Below are 19,525 nucleotides of genomic sequence, written 5' to 3'. Positions count from 1 at the left end.
CCAATTGAGAATTTGTGGCAAGATCTCAAAACTGCTGTTCACAAACGCTCTCCATCCAATCTGACTGAGCTTGAGCTGTTTTGCAAGGAGGAATGGGCAAGAATTTCAGTCACTAGATGTGCAAAGCTGGTGGAGACATACCCTAAAAGACTTTGCAGCTGTAATTGCAGCAAAAGGTGGCTCCACAAAGTATTGACTCAGGGGGGCTGAATAATTTTGCACATCGCACTTTTCAGTTTTTTATTTGTAAAAAAAATGTTGATTCATGTATAATTTTCCTTCCACTTCACAATTGTATACCACTTTGTGTTGGTCTTTCACATTAAATTCCAGTGAAATATATTTATGTTTGTGGTTGTAATGTGACAAAATATGGAAAAGTTCAAGGGGTATGAATACTTTTGCAACCCACTGTATTACACTGCATGTGAACAACTAGCAAAACTACCGCAGGCCTACTCTGTTCAGATTTGTTGTACAGTGTGGAATCATACACGGATCCTGGCCATCTGGCTTCAACATTTGTGATGAGGTGGGAAGCATCACATATGATCTTGATGGGAAGAACGGTCAGTTACAATAGCTACGTTATTTTTGTTACCATTAAAGATAAGTACATTATTCATTAAGGATTATAAAGGTTAGTACCTGTACATTAATGCTATGAATGAATTTTCATGTTCTAATGGTGCTGGAATAGGTAGCATATGTAGGTTCCATCAATACAGCCAATCACTCTAGGAAATCCTTAAAATGTAAATGGAATGAAGTTCGTTATATAGGCTATTGCTTCTCATTTGCTTAATTTCTTTATTGTCCGTGTGAATTAAAGACAAACCAATGATGCTGTGGAATTCCTCTTTGATGTCCATAACTGGCTTAAGCCCAGGAAACACCACAAAACCGGGCACTAGTCATTTTAATGCCGGACATAGTTTTCGGACAGACCGACATACAGTAGCTTTGCTGACAGATTCCGCATCTCCTACACTATAAAGAAAACTTCCACTAGCAAAAAACGAAGACCGATATATAACAATCTGGAGAGAATTTAGGGCTGATCCGCGATGTGTAATATTTGAAATGTTATTATAATAATAAAGTTATTGATGTAAGTAATAACTGAAAACGATAACGTTCATTAAAAAAATAATTCGAAAATTCGTAGGCCTACGTCTATTCGGGGTTTTATAAGGCGTTCCCGACGAAGAACTCAGCGAATAAACTGAGTTTCAATATCCACATGATCTTCGAGGAAAGGACACGTCATGATGACGTGTTTGTAACTCTGGGTCAGGTCCAAGTTAACCTGCCAGCGAGCAGGTTAGCTTCAGAGCATAAGTTGCTATAGTAACTGACTCCGGTTCTCTCTAAGCTCGGTTTCTGGAACGGAAAACCTCGAGTTTCCGTGAACTCTGAGTTAACTTACCCGGGTTTTCTCGCTTAACCCGCTTCTTGGAACGCCCCCCTGAACAGACGTGCCGTTGTTAATCCAGAGCCGTAGAAAGAGAGAGTTGCGACACTCCCATAGACTCCTATTGTAATTCAGGAATGCGGAAGTAAACGTGCCATGGGGAGACCAATAGTTATGCTATAGTTCCAGCATTGAACTGCGTATATTTGAAGCATTTCCGCGGCTGTTTTTCTGGTAAGTTAATGAATTATTCATAGTTTCCTATATAATCCTCCATAAATGTGATTAGTATTACTGTTATAGTCAAGTGGTCACTTGTTGTTAGTTTATTTCTGCATTTTAAATGCCGTTAGCTTAAATTACACTTCGCTAGCATTAGCTATGCTATTAAAAGCAGGAATCGCTTAGCGGTGCATTAGCCTCAGAGTATTCAGTCATTAGGATAATTGTTAAATTCAGTAATACCTATAAAGATTTGATCATATTGTAATTAATGGTAACTATCTGAAGTAGAAAAGATGGTTGCATTGTAATGAAGTTACTCTTTGGTTGATTAATTAATTAGCTAGTGTTTCAGTGACAGGTGATAAAACCAGCTGCTTGTACATGGATGACCACTATTTATACAGGATGCAACAATCAACAGGTCTATATATAATCTCAACACAATTTAGTAACATTTTTTTTTTAAATTACGTATGATGCTTAGGATTGTCATTACCATCATAACATTTAAAATATTTTTTTAGGCCAGTGGTGTGATGACCAGACCAGTGGAGCAATGTAGATTGGTGATTACTGCAGTAGCTGGTGGAGTGGGGATGAGAAAAACAGATCCTCCATACCTACTGAAGTTTAAGTACCACTGGGTGGCAGGACATTTGTAGGAGTTAAAGACAGACCAAGCACATTCATGGTAACTATGAAAGTATTTGATGGGGGTGTATTTACAGGTGTTACATGGCTTTGCTGGCTTTTCTTAGACATTTTCATCTGGCTTTTACTTCCAAAATGGCCAGTTTTGGACAGTGTGTGTTTCTTCCTCTCAGCCTGGATGTGCTTTGCTGCGATTCTCAACCTCAGCCTGATGTATCTGTTAGTTATTTTTTGTTTAACATCATGGCATGAGGGAAGCCTACTGTCTAAGAGCCTAGCCTCTATCTCCATTAAATGTTTTGCATTAGGGAGTGCCATAAGTGAGGCACTGGTCCTAGTTCGAAACAATTGATCGATTTTCCGAACTAGATCAAAAGCCTCCTGTGATGGCCGACAAAGTGCACCTGACTTGAATTCCTTCAATTTTAGTAAAATACTGTGCTCTTCTTCAGGGCTCTCGTTTCTGTGCTTAATTGCAATTTGACATTCATTACAATTTTTTTTTTATTAATAAGGTTTCTAGCATTAGGGCCCTCATTAGTTCTCCCGTTTATGACCCTCTGATCTCTGTGACATGCCCAGCTGTTTTTGACCAGTTTGAGCCTGTCACTTTGCCATCATTGAGAGATATCATTGGTCATATGAAGCCTGCTGGGTCTCCAAATGACCTCATTCCACCCCGACTTTTTAAAGAGGTCCTTCCCACCTTGGCACCTTATTTACTTAATATTATTAATGGAAGCTTAGCAAATGGTATAGTGCCTGTCAGTTTTAAGCATGCAGTGGTAACCCCGCTTCTGAAAAAACCTAATCTAGACTCCTCTAAACTGTCCAATTTTAGACCAATTTCCAAACTTACATTTCTTTCAAAAATTTTAGAGAAAGTTGTCTACTGCCAGCTGAGTGCATTTTTACATAATTATGACACCCTGGAAGTGTTCCAGTCCGGTTTTAAATCCTGTCACAGTACTGAGTCAGCACTGCTGCGGGTTTTTAATGACATTCTTTTATCTACTGACTCTGGTCACTGTGTTGCTTTGGTCCTGTTGGATCTAACAGCGGCCTTCGATACAGTGGACCATCAGATCCTCCTGTCTCGTTTGGAAAATTGGGTGGGCATTAAGGGTGTTGTTTTAGATTGGTTCAGATCCTATTTATCAGAGAGAAGTTTTTGTGTCCATATTGGAGCTTCTGAATCCTGTACATCACCCCTTACATGTGGGGTACCTCAAGGCTCTATACTTGGCCCTCTTCTGTTCTCTCTGTATCTACTGCCAATGGGATCGATTTTTAGGAGACATGACATCGCTTTCCACTTTTATGCTGATGACTGTCAAATTTTTGTGCCATTAAAGCAGCAAAATGCATATTCTGCAGACCATCTTTTAAAGTGCATTGGAGACATCAAGGCATGGCTGTCCACAAATTTTTTGCACCTGAATGACTAGAAGACTGAGGTCATGCTTTTTGGACCTAGTGACACCGCCAAAATTAATGTTGATCTTGGTCCTTTGAATCAATATCGGACACAGACAGCAACAAATCTAGGTGTAAAACTGGACAGTAATCTAAAATTTGATGCTCAGATTAAGTCAGTAGTCAAGTCCAGCTTTTTTCAATTGAGACAACTGACAAAGGTGAAGCAATTTCTTTCACGGCACCAGTTTGAGATTTTAATCCATGCTTTTATCACAACTCGTTTGGATTATTGCAATGCACTTTATGTTGGGCTGAACCAGACACTACTTACCCGACTACAGATGGTACAAAATGCTGCTGCTCGACTTTTAGTTGGTGTCAAAAAATGTGAGCACATTACACCGATTTTAGCCTCACTTCACTGGCTCCCAGTTCGTTTTAGAATTGATTTTAAAATTCTTGTATTGGTTTTTAAGGGTCTTCATGGCCTTGCCCCATCGTATCTATCTGACCTCCTCCACTCATACGCCCCTTCACGCTCACTCAGGATAGAGAGCACAGGTCTCCATTTTTGTGTAGTCAGGTGAGGGTGTAGTCACAGGGTTGTGCTCCAACAGGTCATCCACTCTGATGCCAGGACTGGGAAATTCCTCTTTAGCATCCAGGAAATCTGCCAATAGGCTACTGTCATCCTCCTGATAGCTTCCTGATTTTAGTGTAATAAGAAACTGTCCAACTGATATTGATCTTAGTGCCTGGTGAAACTCTACAGGAGTTGGGACTGGATTCCTCTGTCTTATGCAGCTAAACAGATTTTCAAGACAGTCTTGTGTAAACCTGCTTGTCAACACAAAAAAGTGTCCCTGGGCCAGCATGTCTTCTTGGATTGACAATATTGTGGATGTTGCCATAATGATTCCTGTTTGCACAGGTTTCCAGCTACCCTGTCGACCAATCTTCAGACCATGAAACAACTGGATCATTTGCTGAAGGAACATGATTGATTTATGATATTGATCGTTATTATGCCTGCTCAGTGCCATTACTGGGTGGCGAGAAGACATGATGTCAAACCAGTGGTTCACCTGCTCCAGGAACCATGCTGTTGTCAGGTAAGAGTCAGGTCGTTGTTCTTGCTCCACCATGTATTTCAGCCCGGCACTTGTTGCTTTGCTAAAGACATTTAATGCAGGGCCTACCTTCATCTTGTCAAAATGACTGGGGTGAAGGGTTTTATGTGACACATTTGGAGCAATTTTTAGTGTCATCCCCTCTTGAAAAGCCACCAAATCTTGCAATGGGCCAATCAAAGCTTCACAGGAAGAGAGCTTCTCCCTCTCCACTATATCTGGAGGAATTGTAAACGTCTGTCCACGGACAAGGGCACTTCTCAAGTTCTTAACTAGATGTGGGACATCTGGCATAAAGTATAGCCTTCTGTCTGGTTTTGCTGGATGTGGAATAGATGTTTTATTATGGTCCACTCCGAAAGCCTTCCACATTGCCCGATTAGGGCTGCCCATGTTATTTCACTTCCCTCACTTTCCCTTCTCTGTCTTTCCTCATTTCCTTCAGTAATATCTGAAATTATTGCATGGCATTGTTAGGTTTAAAAAACGGGGTTAGCAATTGAAATACAAATTAACTTTATTAATTATAATCGTATGAATTATTATTTAAAATCATTCATACCAAATTTTATTTTAGGACAATATGTGTGGTCACTCGTCACTGCAAGAGAAATGACAGGAGATTTTGGGGTTCTCAGAGCAGGGGCCTTCCTTTTCTTAGGCTCAGGACGATGGATAAATATGGTTGGAACAGCATCAGCTTTCAATTTCACTTGGCCTGTTTTGGTTGTCGTGAATTGTTCTCCCTCAAAGTGTGCCTGCAGAATGAGTTTAAATTCCTCACAGAATCTCAGACCACATATCATATCTTTATTTGAAGTCAGGTACGCAATGCAACACAAAAATGAAACAATAAATCATGATCTGCACATATGGTGTATGAACAGAACTTACTGCACATAGTTTTCTGTTATTGTAATTTCTTGTGATGGTCAGGTTGCTTCTACTGATTTGGGCCAACCACTTTTTTCTTCTGTAGGTATCTTTTGGAAACCCATACATCCGGATCCCTTTCTCGGACCGATTGGTACATCCAAATGCTGCACAGCCAACCATGTTCAATAAGAAATCAATCTGTAGAAGTTTGATGTGAAATGAAAATGTTAGGGATGAATTAATTTATGTATTTAATAATGTTATTTTAGTGTTGTAATGTGGCTAATGAATTAATTTATGTATTTAATGATGTTATTTTTGTGTTGTAATGTGGCTAATGAATTAATTTATGTATTTAATGATGTTATTTTAGTGTTGTAGTGTAGACTACAGAATAAATCTATGTATTAAATGTTAAATGTGTTTTTAGTGTTGTTTTGTGGACTAAATAAATCTATGCCTGAACCTTTAATAGTGCAGGCTGCTTCAACAGGCTATTTGTAACTCTAGTTTTGTTCAAAGATACTATAAAAATTATATCAATAAATATTTATTGAAAGTTGATATAAATATTAAGTTGATATAAAGCAGATTAAGTGTTATATCGCCGGTGGATGGCGCCAGAGCTAGCGAGCTAGTAACGTATTGAATCACATCTGTGGATCTGAGGTAAATAAACTGGATATTTTTTTTCGTCGTGAGATATCGGAAGTGTGGCGTGAGAGCGTGTGAAAACGGTCAAATGCGTGTTGGCAACCCTGTATGTTGTAATATTTACCAGAAATACGGTAACCACTGATGTCTTTCCCGTTTAAAACCATTCAGTGTTCGTGTTTGATTGGAACTATACGGTCCTCCATGAACCACGTGACCTCTGAGCGGCGAGATCACAGAGTGTCGCAACTCTCTCTTTCTACGGCTCTGTGTTAATCATACCAAAAGAAGGCGGAACCTGCTGTGCTATTGGCTAAAAGCGAAGCAGTAGGTCGCAAAAACAACAACAAATCCACATCGAATTTTGCTTACAATACTGGATGTTATTAGAAACGCGTCTTCAGGAAATTTCCAGGAAAACTTGATTAAGTAGAACGCTGCGTTATTGGGTGCTCGATTCCTAGTTTCTTCGCTCCCAAGTAAGAAACGTTGTATTTTTTGTTTGCAAATAGCCGTTGGAATTATGCTTCGCTTACGGAGTGGTAACGTGACGTTGACATCAAAACAAAGTACGTCACGTCTTTGTTAGCTGAAAATTCAAAAGAATTTTGAAGAAAGTTTCGATATTATTTCACTATTGACTGATGGTCACAGTTGGTTTCCAGGGTTTCAACAATAAGTTGCAATTATTTGTTTGCAACTAATTAACAGGAATTTAAGTGGGGGAACGCACTTTACTGCAGCTTTACTGGTCGCAGAGTCCACAGATCACTGTAATTTATAGTGGTCTAAATAACTTTTAAATTGTTTAGGATGCACTTAATGTAGTACAATTTGTTTTATGCTCTTATGATGGACCTCTTAAAAGCTATAGAATTTTTTTTGACAAAAACCGACCACTACAAATTGGTGCAAGGTATAAATACCCATTTATGAGTGCAAGGTATAAATACCCATTTATGAATGTGAGGTATAAATACCCATTTATAAGTTGCTGTACATCATGAACTTTATGTAATACAACTTGTTTTTTGTGGTCTTATGGTGAGCAGTGCTCTGTGGACCCGACTGCCACTGTTTGTAGACGGTGCCTTTGACGTTGTAGCGGTGACTTTAATACATTCAAAATAACATGTCAGTGATTTAAAACCAGCAGCGATTATATACAGCTGTTTTCCTCCTTACAAGAAGACAGCCATAGCATAGCGCTGCTGAATCGTTAAGCTCTTGTGGAGAATTATATTTTAATGGCATGCAGACTGACAGACAGGCAGTTATTTAGAGACATGCAGACAAGTTTTCAGACATATGGAGATTCAATTGTAGAGCAGAAAGGGTGAGGGGCCATATCAGATCAACTATAAAGAAGGGGTAAAAACAGTCTGTTTTCAGACCTACACACAAAGCTACATGAATACCACAGAGTAGAGTAATTTAGGCTTTTGTTGTGTACTCTCCAGAGATCTCTGTATTTTAACTTGGTTTTAATAAAAGGTCAAAAGACATAAGACTTTGATTAAAAATGTGTTGTCCTGTGTGCAATGTGGGTGTAGATTAGAATCAAATCAAATATATTTGTATAGCGCTTTCACAACACATGTTGTCACAAAGCGCTTTACAGGATTTACAAGGTTAACAATACTATGGGATTAGAACACTACATCACTGCCATTACACCATTTTCCTTAATGACCGCCTGGTTGTTATTCAGACTTCAGCCATACTAAATATTTGCTTTTTATTTTCAATTTCTCCTATATGCAGTGAACATCTGGACCAGCATCCTGAACTCCTAATATAGTTGTAGAAGACAAGGCACCACATCAGCAGAGCGTCTGAAGACTCAAAGTTCCTAATAAATGTGCAGATCTGTCTTCTGTGTGCTGTTTGCTAAATGTGTTAACAGATGAGCTGAAGACAACCCAGTGGAACACATGAAGAGTGGAGAAGAAATGTTTCCTTTTTTCATAATGCAAGACAGAGAGAATTTCACAATCACTTTGAAGATCAGTAGTTTACAGATTATTTGGATTTTTTCTGCTATTTTCTTGCTGAATTTGGAACTGTGTTGGTGTGCGTGTGGACAGGCTGAATATAAAATAAATGGACAATGTTGTCCCATGTGTGCAGCAGGTAAGACAAAGTGAGATACAAGCATGTTAATCATCAAACAAGTCCAAATTCACCACAATCAAATCAGGCTGGATGATCTTTTATGACCCTAAACATTTGCAGTGAGTTTAGTGTGTAGTTGTCATGGTGCGCTGGTCCCAGCACAGGAGGGACACGCCCACTCCTACAAATGCACTCTCTGCCTCACAACCACTCCCTCATTCATCACAACCACTGTATTAATTTATCCCATTCACCTGCTTTTCATTTCCCCTTATTTTAAGCACTATTTAAGACCCACAGGTACCTGCCATTGAGACGAAATGACGACAGTCCCTGTGCTCTCTTACCTTGAGTACTTAAGCTCTTCCTGTTGCTCTGACAACATTCTTCGTTGTTGCTTTATAGAGAATAAAGTCCTCCAAACAAATCTCGCCTCTCGCTCCCTGCCTGCCACTATTACAGTAGCACAGTAATCATTACTTTTCTATTTCATTATCCATGTTCAATATTTGTGGTTTTATGTTACAAAAAAAAAATTCTGTTAAATGTTTAGAAGAGGAAAATATGCAGCAATATTGATTTTAGTAGTGTGATATAATTATGTTTGACCAGCTGTTGTAAAAACACGGCAAGACATTACATTTGTTATTTTAAAATGTTGCACTAAATGAACTTTAAAAGATCATGGCTTCTTTACCTCAGCATGTCAGTTCAAATGTTTTTGTCATTAAGTTCATAGGACTAGCATATACGTTCATCACACTGCATAGATGTTGCCAAGACACTGATTCACACAGTAGAATGGCCAAGTCTTGGCCATAGTCAAATTAAAGTAAATCAGAATTTTTTGTTAGTATTTTTTGTATGTTTGTTTATTGTTTTCATTGCACTGATCCATTTTCTCATCATCTCATGTGCGACATTGGATGAAAGACCCATCAGGTCATGTTTGTGACTTGGCACAAGAATCTATTTTATAATCAAATCAAATATATTTGTATAGCGCTTTTCACAACACATGTTGTCACAAAGCGCTTTTTTTTATAATGGAACGTGTTCCATCCTTTTTCTTCACTCGTGTTTTGAAAAGTGAATTATGCTTACTTGTATAAGTAGATGTACTAATACAAACATCACATTAATGTTAAAGTGAATTTATGTCTTTGACAATATCTTCCTCTTACTCTGTCCCTCACCAAGGCATTTAGAAAAGGCATTTAAAGCTTTTTTAGTAGAAGAATCAATAAACCTCATATTAATGTATTGGGGTAACGTTAAACTCCAGCGGTAACGATAATGCTTTGCTGACTGAATAGTAAAATAGTCGTTTAGGCTATGACTAGTTTAGCAATTACTTTTAACTCAGAAATGTGTGACAGACGTCTAGCTAAGTCAGCAGCTACCAACTGTTCTGAGGTCAGGAGAACTTTAATCCAACATAGCTCACTCTGCTTGTTCATAATAGCAAATACATAGGAAAGAATATTTTTCATGACTGAGGTCTAGACCAGATAGCAACTCAGAGCCCTGACAGGAGTTCTGTAGTAAATACAGAAAATCTTTAAACTAGATGGCTATTGCTCATCCTTTAAATATACACTACCAGTCAAATGTTTGGACATACCTTACTAAGTGCATGTTTGTAGTAGTAATAAAATGCCATTTAAATCTAATGGATTATACTATAATTTGTTTATAAGAAATAATTTGGGGAAAGTTTTACATATGAATTCATTCTCAATATACACAAACACACACAATTTTAAATCCTCTGCAGTTTATTTCAGAACTTTAGTTTGAGAATGTCTTCAGGATGGATCATCATATGTGGCAACACCAAGAGTGTAATAAAAGTATAAGATTGTTACTTTAAAAAAACTAATATTTGTTTATTAGAGCATAATAACATTGGTTTGGTATCTTCCCCATTTGTAATGTTGAAAATTATTACAAAACTTTTGACTGGTAGTGTGTGGAACAAAATCACATTTAAAAAATTAAGGAATCATCTTAGCATTAGAACTGGAACAAACCAATGGAAAACATTGTACTGAAAAATTTTATGAAAACATTGTACTGATACTTTCATATCTTTCATTTCTTTAAGGAAACCGTGTGTATCGGCACTGTACTGATGACACAAGTACAACTTGTGTTCCGTGTCTTCAGTCAACTTATATTCCTGAACCCAATGGACGAGAAAAATGCTTAATCTGCTCTGTGTGTGACTCTGGTAAGCTTTCCAATTTCCAAGATTTGTATGTTTGTAACGTATTGACCAGACAGAGAGGGATCCAACTGCGGAAGTATACCGCTTTTATTCAAATGAGTCACGTTTACAAGAAACGGCACGAGTATCACTAGCGCTAGGTGCAGTAACAGGGCTCTCAAGTCTCACGCATTGAGCGTGTGACACACGCATTTGACCGTCTTCACACGCTCACACGCCACACTTCCGATTTCACACGGCGAGAAAAAAAATCTAGTTTATTTACCTCCGATTCATATCTATGTCGCCCTCCACTGGCGATCGATCGCGAAATACAAACCCCCCCCCGCTCAACAATTAACGTTCGCCACCCCCCCCGTCAACAACTCTCACACTCTGACATGAATCCAAAACTTGAGAGCCCTGTGCAGTAACAACAGCAGCGTTTTCGTGGGATGGTCAGGACGGTCCAGGGTCATAACGGGGGGGGGGGGGGCAGAATCCGGGAGGTACAGGAGGCGAGGTCTGAGGAGAAAGCAAGGGTCAAAGCACAGGAGAGCGAACAGGCAATGGAAACGCTTGGTATGCTGCATGGGAACGGCAATACTTCGCGACGAGGAAGTGGTGGGAAGGTGTATATATGTGACTGAAAAGGGGGCGTGGTAATTAGTAGCAGGTGTGGCTGGGAGGGACATATCAGACGGCATTCCTTACAATGTTTTAATGTACTCTATGTGCTGTTTTAAAAATGCAGTAGAGGAGGGTTCAGGCAGTATGTTCCATCACAGAATAATGAATCACCTTTAATGGTGTTCTGACTGAGTCAACCATCAACACCACAGCAGTACATAGATGAAAATACAAAGCTAGAAAATACAAAGAACAAAACCTTAAAACCATTTTAGCTCCATAATCGCTGCCACAATAATTAGTCACTTCTTATGACTGTGACTGGCCAAGTATACATGCTGTGCAGTGATTGGCTCAATAGAGGCATGAAAACCCCTTTCATGAAGCCAAATAAAGAGTAAGATCTGCACGTATGAACCTAACACATGAGTAATGTGTTATGGAGATGTTATGGTTATATGTTTTTATGTGAGCAATGTTTCATGTTATCCCCAGGATCTGGTTTAAGAGTAAAGACTCAATGTACATCATCATCAGATACAGTTTGTGAGCCACTGGAGAGACACTACTGTATTGATCAAGTCAGGGGCAGCTGTACACAAGCAGAGAAACACACAGCATGCAGTCCTGGACACTACATACAGCAGGAAGGTTGGTGTAATGTACCTGCTGGAAATTCTCAGTCATATTGTGGAACTTTTTAATTTACTGGGTAATAAGAGTTGCTACATTATTCACTCTGACCCAACAGACCTGGTGTGTGTCTGTTTTTGCAGGAACAGCCCTTAAAGATACTGTATGTGATGTGTGTACTGCTGGTACCTACTCAGATGGCTCTCTTCAAACCTGTCAGCCACATTCACAGTGAGTTCACTTGTCCACTATCACTGAGTCATTACAGTGATCAGTTGTGAATTTCCTGTAGTGTTATTTTTCTTGAGTAACTAGTTTAGTTTACAGCAATAATATGCTATGAACAAGCACTACGTGATTTACAAGGCTCTTCAAGTGTGGTGTGAATACAGTAATGAGTGAAGAGGAGAACTCAGATACAGCTTGTAGTGAAAAGTGATCTCATCAACGATTTTTCGTTTCACTCTGACAGATGTGAAGATTTGGGACTTGTAGAAATAAAGCCAGGAACCAGTTCTTCTGATGCTGAATGTGAAAAGCAAACCTCTGTTGCTATAATAGCTATCATCATATCTGGGGTTGTGGTGGTGGTGGTGGTGTTGGTGGCAATGGCAGTACGAGTCATGTTTTTTTAAAAAGCCATATAAGCTCGTCCTATCTGCAGGTAAGGATTTCACACTTATCTAACAACATTTTTTAAATTTAGGTTTTAAATTTTGGAATATTAGCATTGGTTAGCAGACACAGATGATACCGATATCACAAACACAGTCCCAGTTAATACAGAGGGGAGTTGCATGAATTTAGGCTACAGTACAGTGCAACTTTGTGTATGTTTTTTAGGTTCATCCTTTAAAGGAAGAGCCACAGTATAATAACATAATCCAACACAAACTGGCTATCAGAACTGGGCATACTGGGACTGGGCTTCACCATCTGCTCTGGACCTTCTCATGGACCACAGTACTACTGGGAGAATCTGTCAACTGTACCTGTGTCTGCTAGCTGCACAGTCACAGATCCAGTGCTGAGGGCTGGTCAGTGAGTAATCAGGTGTGACCTCCCACACCTGGACAGTGATTGTGCTGACTAACTAAAGACGAAAGCCAACAGTACACTGTAAAAAATCTTTGTTTGCTTATGTTCTGTGAATATAAAAATTTATGTGGGCAAAGCATGAAACATAAAAATAGTTACTCCAAAAACAAAAAAACGAGTTGTGCCATCAGCTGCTGCATTTTTACCATTCAACTTAATATTTTGTGTTCAGTGAATGAGCATTATGGTTCTCAGTCAACATGTCAAGTCCAAAGTAAAAAACTGTGTTGGGGGAGCAATAGTGGTAGTGGTGAAACTAATGCGCATGCTCGAGAGAAGATTTTCTTGGCGCCTTCTGCACCAAAACTAAAATGAAGACCCAGCGTTTCACCATTCATCTAGAGGACTTCAAACGTTCACTGCGTGAAGTTAATGTGGATCTTTACTAAGCTAACACAACTAACTTGGTGGTGTTTGTTGAGTTTGAATTTGAACTAGGTCGTATTTCAACATATTTTCCAAACGTATAGTTATCAAAACTAGAGCTAAGCCAACAAGTTGTTTTTCAGTGTTTAACTTTGCTATGAGTTTAGTAATGTTAGTGTTAATACTGTTGTGGTTGGCAAGGACAAGCTACCGATTAACGGTTGATTAACCGTTACGCGTTAACTGTCCGTTTGGAATTTAACTTTACCTCACGTCGGCAAACTGTTAGCATGCGGACTAACGTAGAACTGCATAGTAATTAAGCATTTGCTGAAGCCCAATCGATTTCTAATTAAGTACTTTTTTAGATGCTTTTTCCAACCACATACAGCTCCGCGGTCAGTTCTCCCGTTTCCCTGGATGTGTGTTGTATGCGTGTTAGTGTCCCCCCTCCCTTAGAACCAGTGTGTTTTTGCCGTTAGCGTATTGCTAATAAATTAGCATTGAGCTAACGTTTGTGTCATGGCTCATTCTTGTCCTCCTGACTCGACGACGTTTCAATTTTTATTACATTTATAAAGCAGCTCTCATATGCCTGTTTGGTAATATTTGACATTTTGATTTACTTTTTGACATGCAAATAAAATGCACAATTACTTAATTATATTCTGTATATTTTGAATTTACTTCATAAAGCATAAAATGTATAGTTCAGTACTAATAAATAATTACCTGAACTAAACAATTGTAGCTGGAACAACATAAAACATTTTGTTGGACTCACTAGGTGTATTTGGTTAATATATAACATTTTGTTGGCTCAACTTATTTTCTTTAATTAGACTGAATTCTGTAGTTGTCAGCAGAACTTAAAATTTGCAATTTGCAGAGCTTAAATTAGACCAACTAAAAAAATTGGGTGCAACGGGTCACTAAGATTTTTTTAGTTTGTGAGACTTGAAATTTTTTACAGTGTATGAGCAGAGACACCAGACACCCTGGACACTGGATTCACCCTCCATGCCAAAAGTGATTTGACCTAAACATCAACCAGGTGAGCTCTCTTCAGCACCAGAGACGAAGCAGTAAAGTTGAGGCAGTAAACATCTCCGGTGGGTTCAGGAGACATGGAGGAGACATGGGAAGGGTTTTGGAAACCACGGTTCTATTTTTTCTGAATAAACTACTGCACACACAAGTGCAGCTGTGGCCAAATGCTGCTTCTGTTTCTGTTCCACTGTTCAACAGTTTCTCTTCTAGTTCACATCACTTGTATCCTTCCAACAGGAGCAGGTCTGGAAAACCACAATACTGACCAAATCAAGTCAATATTCTTAAAACATAAATATATATAATTTATCCATTTTTTAAAATCTACTACAGATTGACAATTGACATCTAAACAATTACAAAAATAAAAGCAAATAAATTATTCACCCGTGTCTATTCAATCTGTGTTGGAAGGTGAGGTGTTAAGTGAAAGCCTTTAATGGTCACGGTTCGCTACTGCTTTTTAATTATCAAATTTTACGACAAGCACCTGTATTCAATGTTTCTTTGGCTTTGGGTGGTAAATGTTTATTTAACAACATTGTCACGGTACAGCCCCTGACTCCTCCCTTTTGGGTGTGTCTTTACGTTGTCCACGTCAAGTTGTCTGCGTCTGTGGATCTACGTGGGTACGGATGTGTCCAAGTGTTCATTAGTCTCATCTGTGGCTCGTCTCGTCAACACTTGGGGCCTATGTGGTTCGTCTATTTAATGTGCGTTTGCGCAGTGTCCCGTGCTCGTCTTTGTTAAAAGTCTACACGTTTGTGTGTGTATATTATTTCTACTTGCGCTGACTGCGCTTTATTTGTAATAAATAAGTGACCGTGAGTGACGCAAGGAGTCTGTGCCTCATCCTTCACCCTGCACCGCGCGTCACAAACAGACTGTTTACAGAGCAACAATATCAACTTATAATAGTTCTATATGTAATTGTTATTAGTAAACAGTCAAACATGCTTTAGGTAAAGGACAGAGAAGGAAATGCTATGGGGTTGGGGGTTATAAGAAAACATTAAACACAGGACATTTCTCAATGGTTTTCAGTACTTTGTTTATCAGAGGGTTTAATTGTCCAAATATACTGTGTGACCTCATTATATAAAGCAGTAAAGTTAGGTTTCATTCCAGAGTATTTGCTACAATGAATGTAATGTTTGGACAGTAACAACAGAAAATGTATCAAGTAGTCAGAATTGTTTTTTTTTGGCATAGTTTTCAAAGAAAGGCTAAACACCCCATGACGTTGATTCAAATGAAGGATATAATGACCAGCGGTCAACTGGTACAAAGACAAGACATATATAGACAAACAAACGACCCTCAGGTAAGACGGATCGCGGGCTTCGCCCACATGAGGGACATACACAACAACCACAATAACACCACAACAGCCGCTGTAGACGGAGGTGACCAGTAGGGGGCCCGCCGTACCGTGACAGACCCCCCCACCAAGCCACACTCCCCTCCACTAGGTGTGTAGCACAGCGGCAGCACACAAAACATGAAGGGGCAGGAAGGCGGGGACACAGAAGGGACACATCCACTGGAGTCCAGGAGCTAAAACACAGAACAAAAAACACGTTAGCTCACCTACCTGGGCGGGACCCTGGTAGTCGGTCACAGGGCCCTCACGCCCTAACTGGCTTTCAGCCGGTGAGCCCCACAGGTGCGAGGACGAGGAGCTACGGCTCCTTATTTGTCCGAGGTGTGTGTGTGCAGGTTACCTCCCCGGGGCGTGGCTACGTCAGCTCCTGGACCTACCTCCTCCCGGAGCTGACCCCTGCCTTTTGCTAGGGGCCACCCCAGCCTCCTGGGGAGTCAGCCCCAGCCGGGGCCTCCCTTTACGAGGTGGACTCCTCCACCCAACCCAGGACTGCCAGAGACCGAGGCCCAGAGCACCCCCGTCGCGGGCTGGGGAACAGCCCCAAGGGCCTTCTGGTCACCCCGAGCAGGAGGGAGGATCTCCATTTTCAGCAGGAGCTCTTCAGACTGGAAACACACATACACACACCCACACACACCAACACAAAACACAAACGCGCACTACCCTGATCCCCCCTACACTGGGGGAAGGGTATCCTCCAAATCAGGAGAACCCCCCACTTACCTGATCAGGGCCTCCCTCAGGAGCGACGCCGGGACCACAGCCAGTACCCCCACAAACACACATTTAAAGCCTGGTTTATACTTGACGCGCGAGGGTCCACGCGGCGAAAATGACGTAATCGCTGTGGCTCCGCCCGTGCGCGAGGGCCTCGCACGCTGTCCGTTCGCGAGGTCGTGCACCTCTCGAATTTTGTAACTTCGCGCGCGCGCCGCGCTTCAGCGCGATGGACAAAGTCATGTTTGCCGGGTTCATACACCTATACAAGGTGGAATTAAAGCACTTGTACGTCACTTTAAAGGTCCATTTCAGTATTTCCCAGCACGGTAAACTTAATTAAGTTAAATATTTATACATATACTCGAAATGAATCGAAATAATTCGCTTTTTTATCACATTATTTAATGGTTGTTTATTTTCAAAATGCCCAATCTTAACGTCTTCACGTTCTCACATGTTTCGTCCTGGAATTACGAAACGCGGCGCGTCAAGTATAAGTAAAGGCTGGAACATACTTGCTGTTTGCCCATGCGTTCGCGTACACAACCGGCTGCGTTGTGAACGTTACTGAGAACATACTAGCCTATGTGCAACGCGTGAAACTGGAGGCATCCACTAGAGGGCAGAACGTAGAAAGGGCTTCGGTATTTTAACGATGCAAACATGGCAACACTCGAGGAGATTAGCCTTTGGGTAATTTTACGGTCACGGCAAAAAAAACGACGACAGCGATCCCTTCGTAGGTGGTATGTAAGGCCGTTAAATCAAAGACGTGGTGAGAATGGCGAATTTGTGTCGTTGGATATCGTTGTGTCCATTTTGATGCTGGTTAGCGGCTACACTGCCCCTAGCGGTTTTGTGTGTATTGCACCTCGCGTACGCGTCGCGTTAACTTTTGGAGGACGTGCAAGACCTACGCGCCAAACCGACGCAGGATACGCGAAGCAGCCATGATGCGTACGCGTACGCGTAGTTAACAGCAAGTATGTTTTAGCCTTAACCAGGCTTGACGAGCGGTATCCGCGTCACACACCAAACACTTAATAATAAACACAAACACAATAAACACAAACGAGCAACGCACACTGATTCACATACCCGCTGCCACGCACACACTTCACACCACACAACAAGAGCTTTCCCAAGGAAGACAGCCCTGGTCGTCGCCGTGCCACACACACAACACAAAAGCACGGCGGAACTCTTCATAAAACACCACGCAGACAAACACTTACATCACCACGAACGAAGGAGAAAGAAAAGGAGACTGGCGGCTTCCAAAAGCTTCTCCCTAAGCGTTACAAATTTTTATGAACGAAAAATGTGTTGTTTAGGTTGAACTATATGCATTATACATTTTGTCTAGGGTGGGTGAAATTTCTGGAGGTCAGATGTGTGCTTGGAGTTTCGCTTTGCACTTCATTGTTTCAAAATGTTTCGTAGCCTTTCATTGTCTCATAGTCTTTGAGCGTGTGGCATTGGCTCATGGCGTTTCAAAGCGTTATGAGCCAATGACAGCTTAACAGGATGGAGAGATTTGAGTGGTTTGGAGCCAAACCAGCTATAAGAATTATTTGGTATGAATGAGCAAAACACTTGAATGACCACTCAGAGTTTTCTGAACTTTTGCTTCAGTGATGCTCTTTAGAGGTTGTAATAGCTTCAGTTGTCCACCAGATGTCACCGTCGCTGAAGCCTTGAAGCTTCGAATCTTTTTCGGCACAGTTGTTATGAAAGACTCAGTGCTGGCTTCACTTGCCCATCACTAGGTAGAAGCCAGACCTATTTCCATGGTATCTATGGGATTATAAGTTTAATGAAGGATCATCATGATGTTGATTATAAGCTTAACTAACTATGCATTAGTAAAGTATTGTTCTGCAGAAAACTAGATTGTGGGGTGAATGGAAGAGTACAAGTAAATACATGGTTTGGACAATAAAACTGAACCACCTGGTTTTAAACCACAAGAGTTTATTAGTATGGTGTAGAGCCTCCTTTTGCAGCCAATACAGCGTCAATTCATCTTAGGAATGACATATACAAGTCCTGTACAGTGGACGGAGGGATTTTAAGCCATTCATCTTGCAGGATAATGACCAGTAAACTATGTGATGCTGGTGGAGGAAAATGTTTCCTGACACACTCCTCCAAAACACCCCAAAGTGGCTCAATAATATTTCGATCTGGTGACTGTGCAGGCCATGGGAGATGTTCAACTTCGCTTTCGTGTTCATCAATCCAATCTTTCACCAGTCTTGCTGTATGTATTGGTCCATTGTCATCCTGATGGCACCGCATTCAGAATACAACATTTAAACCATTGGATGCACATGGTCCTCTAGAATGGTTCGGTAGTCCTTGGCAGTGACGTGCCCATCTAGTACAAGTATTGGCACAAGTCCTGTCATGTGACTGGAAGGTTTTTTTCTTACATACATGTGAATGGTAGATTTTTTTTGTTTAATGCTTGCCTACATTTTGAAATGTAAAGAAAAAAACAGCAGACAGCAGAAAAAAACAGCAGACATTGTCTTTCTAATTCATCAACTCAAATTTAAACTTGCATGCTGTTGCTGTTTTTTTCCCGAAAAAGCACCGGATGTCTAGTGGCTTTTTGGGTGGCACACAGATAATAGCCTTTAGGGTTCATAGAAAGGATTATAAATTTGTTCAGCCCTCAGAGATGCGTAGCCCAGTGCCAGAAGTACAGATTCACAACACATGGGTGTCAGTAAAGAGTTCTAATGATAATACATGTTAAATACAGAACAAAGAAGATGTGTCAACACAATTGGGTAAGAATAATAAAACATATGTATGATTGGTGTTCTCCTTATCAGGAAAGGATGCAAAGTAGACTGGATCTAGAGGTAGTGGAAAAGTACAGGGAGAGAGAGAGGTAGACAGAGAGAGAGAGAGAGAGAGAGAGAGAGAGAGAGAGAGAGAGA

The 19,525-nt window shown here is 40.5% G+C and overlaps 1 protein-coding gene across 8 annotated transcripts; it reads left to right on the top strand.

The window, feature by feature from the left end:
* The first annotated feature begins 1,173 nt into the window (after positions 1 to 1,173).
* On the top strand, positions 1,174 to 15,303 carry LOC143513150 (tumor necrosis factor receptor superfamily member 5-like). Of its 8 annotated transcripts, none has more exons than XM_077004239.1 (11): positions 1,189 to 1,648; positions 1,992 to 2,060; positions 2,164 to 2,330; positions 4,641 to 4,821; positions 5,417 to 6,848; positions 8,134 to 8,502; positions 10,592 to 10,717; positions 11,819 to 11,974; positions 12,100 to 12,187; positions 12,429 to 12,620; positions 12,800 to 13,932. In XM_077004239.1, the coding sequence occupies exons 6-10, from the start codon at positions 8,304 to 8,306 to the stop codon at positions 12,589 to 12,591; spliced, it is 732 nt and encodes a 243-aa protein (XP_076860354.1). In that variant the 5' UTR covers positions 1,189 to 1,648; positions 1,992 to 2,060; positions 2,164 to 2,330; positions 4,641 to 4,821; positions 5,417 to 6,848; positions 8,134 to 8,303; the 3' UTR covers positions 12,592 to 12,620; positions 12,800 to 13,932. The 8 variants fall into 8 exon arrangements, 7 of the variants coding, with proteins under 7 accessions (XP_076860358.1, XP_076860357.1, XP_076860354.1 ...); XM_077004240.1 differs by having other exon boundaries at positions 1,984 to 2,060; XM_077004237.1 differs by lacking the exon at positions 1,992 to 2,060 and having other exon boundaries at positions 1,191 to 1,648.
* Positions 15,304 to 19,525: the final 4,222 nt, after the last annotated feature.

This window comes from Brachyhypopomus gauderio, chromosome 4 (genome assembly GCF_052324685.1).
Source record: "Brachyhypopomus gauderio isolate BG-103 chromosome 4, BGAUD_0.2, whole genome shotgun sequence".
In the NCBI taxonomy this organism is placed as follows: Eukaryota; Metazoa; Chordata; class Actinopteri; order Gymnotiformes; family Hypopomidae; genus Brachyhypopomus; species Brachyhypopomus gauderio.
Note: the sequence above shows the minus strand (reverse complement) of the source record. Positions and strands in the feature narration are given on the sequence as shown.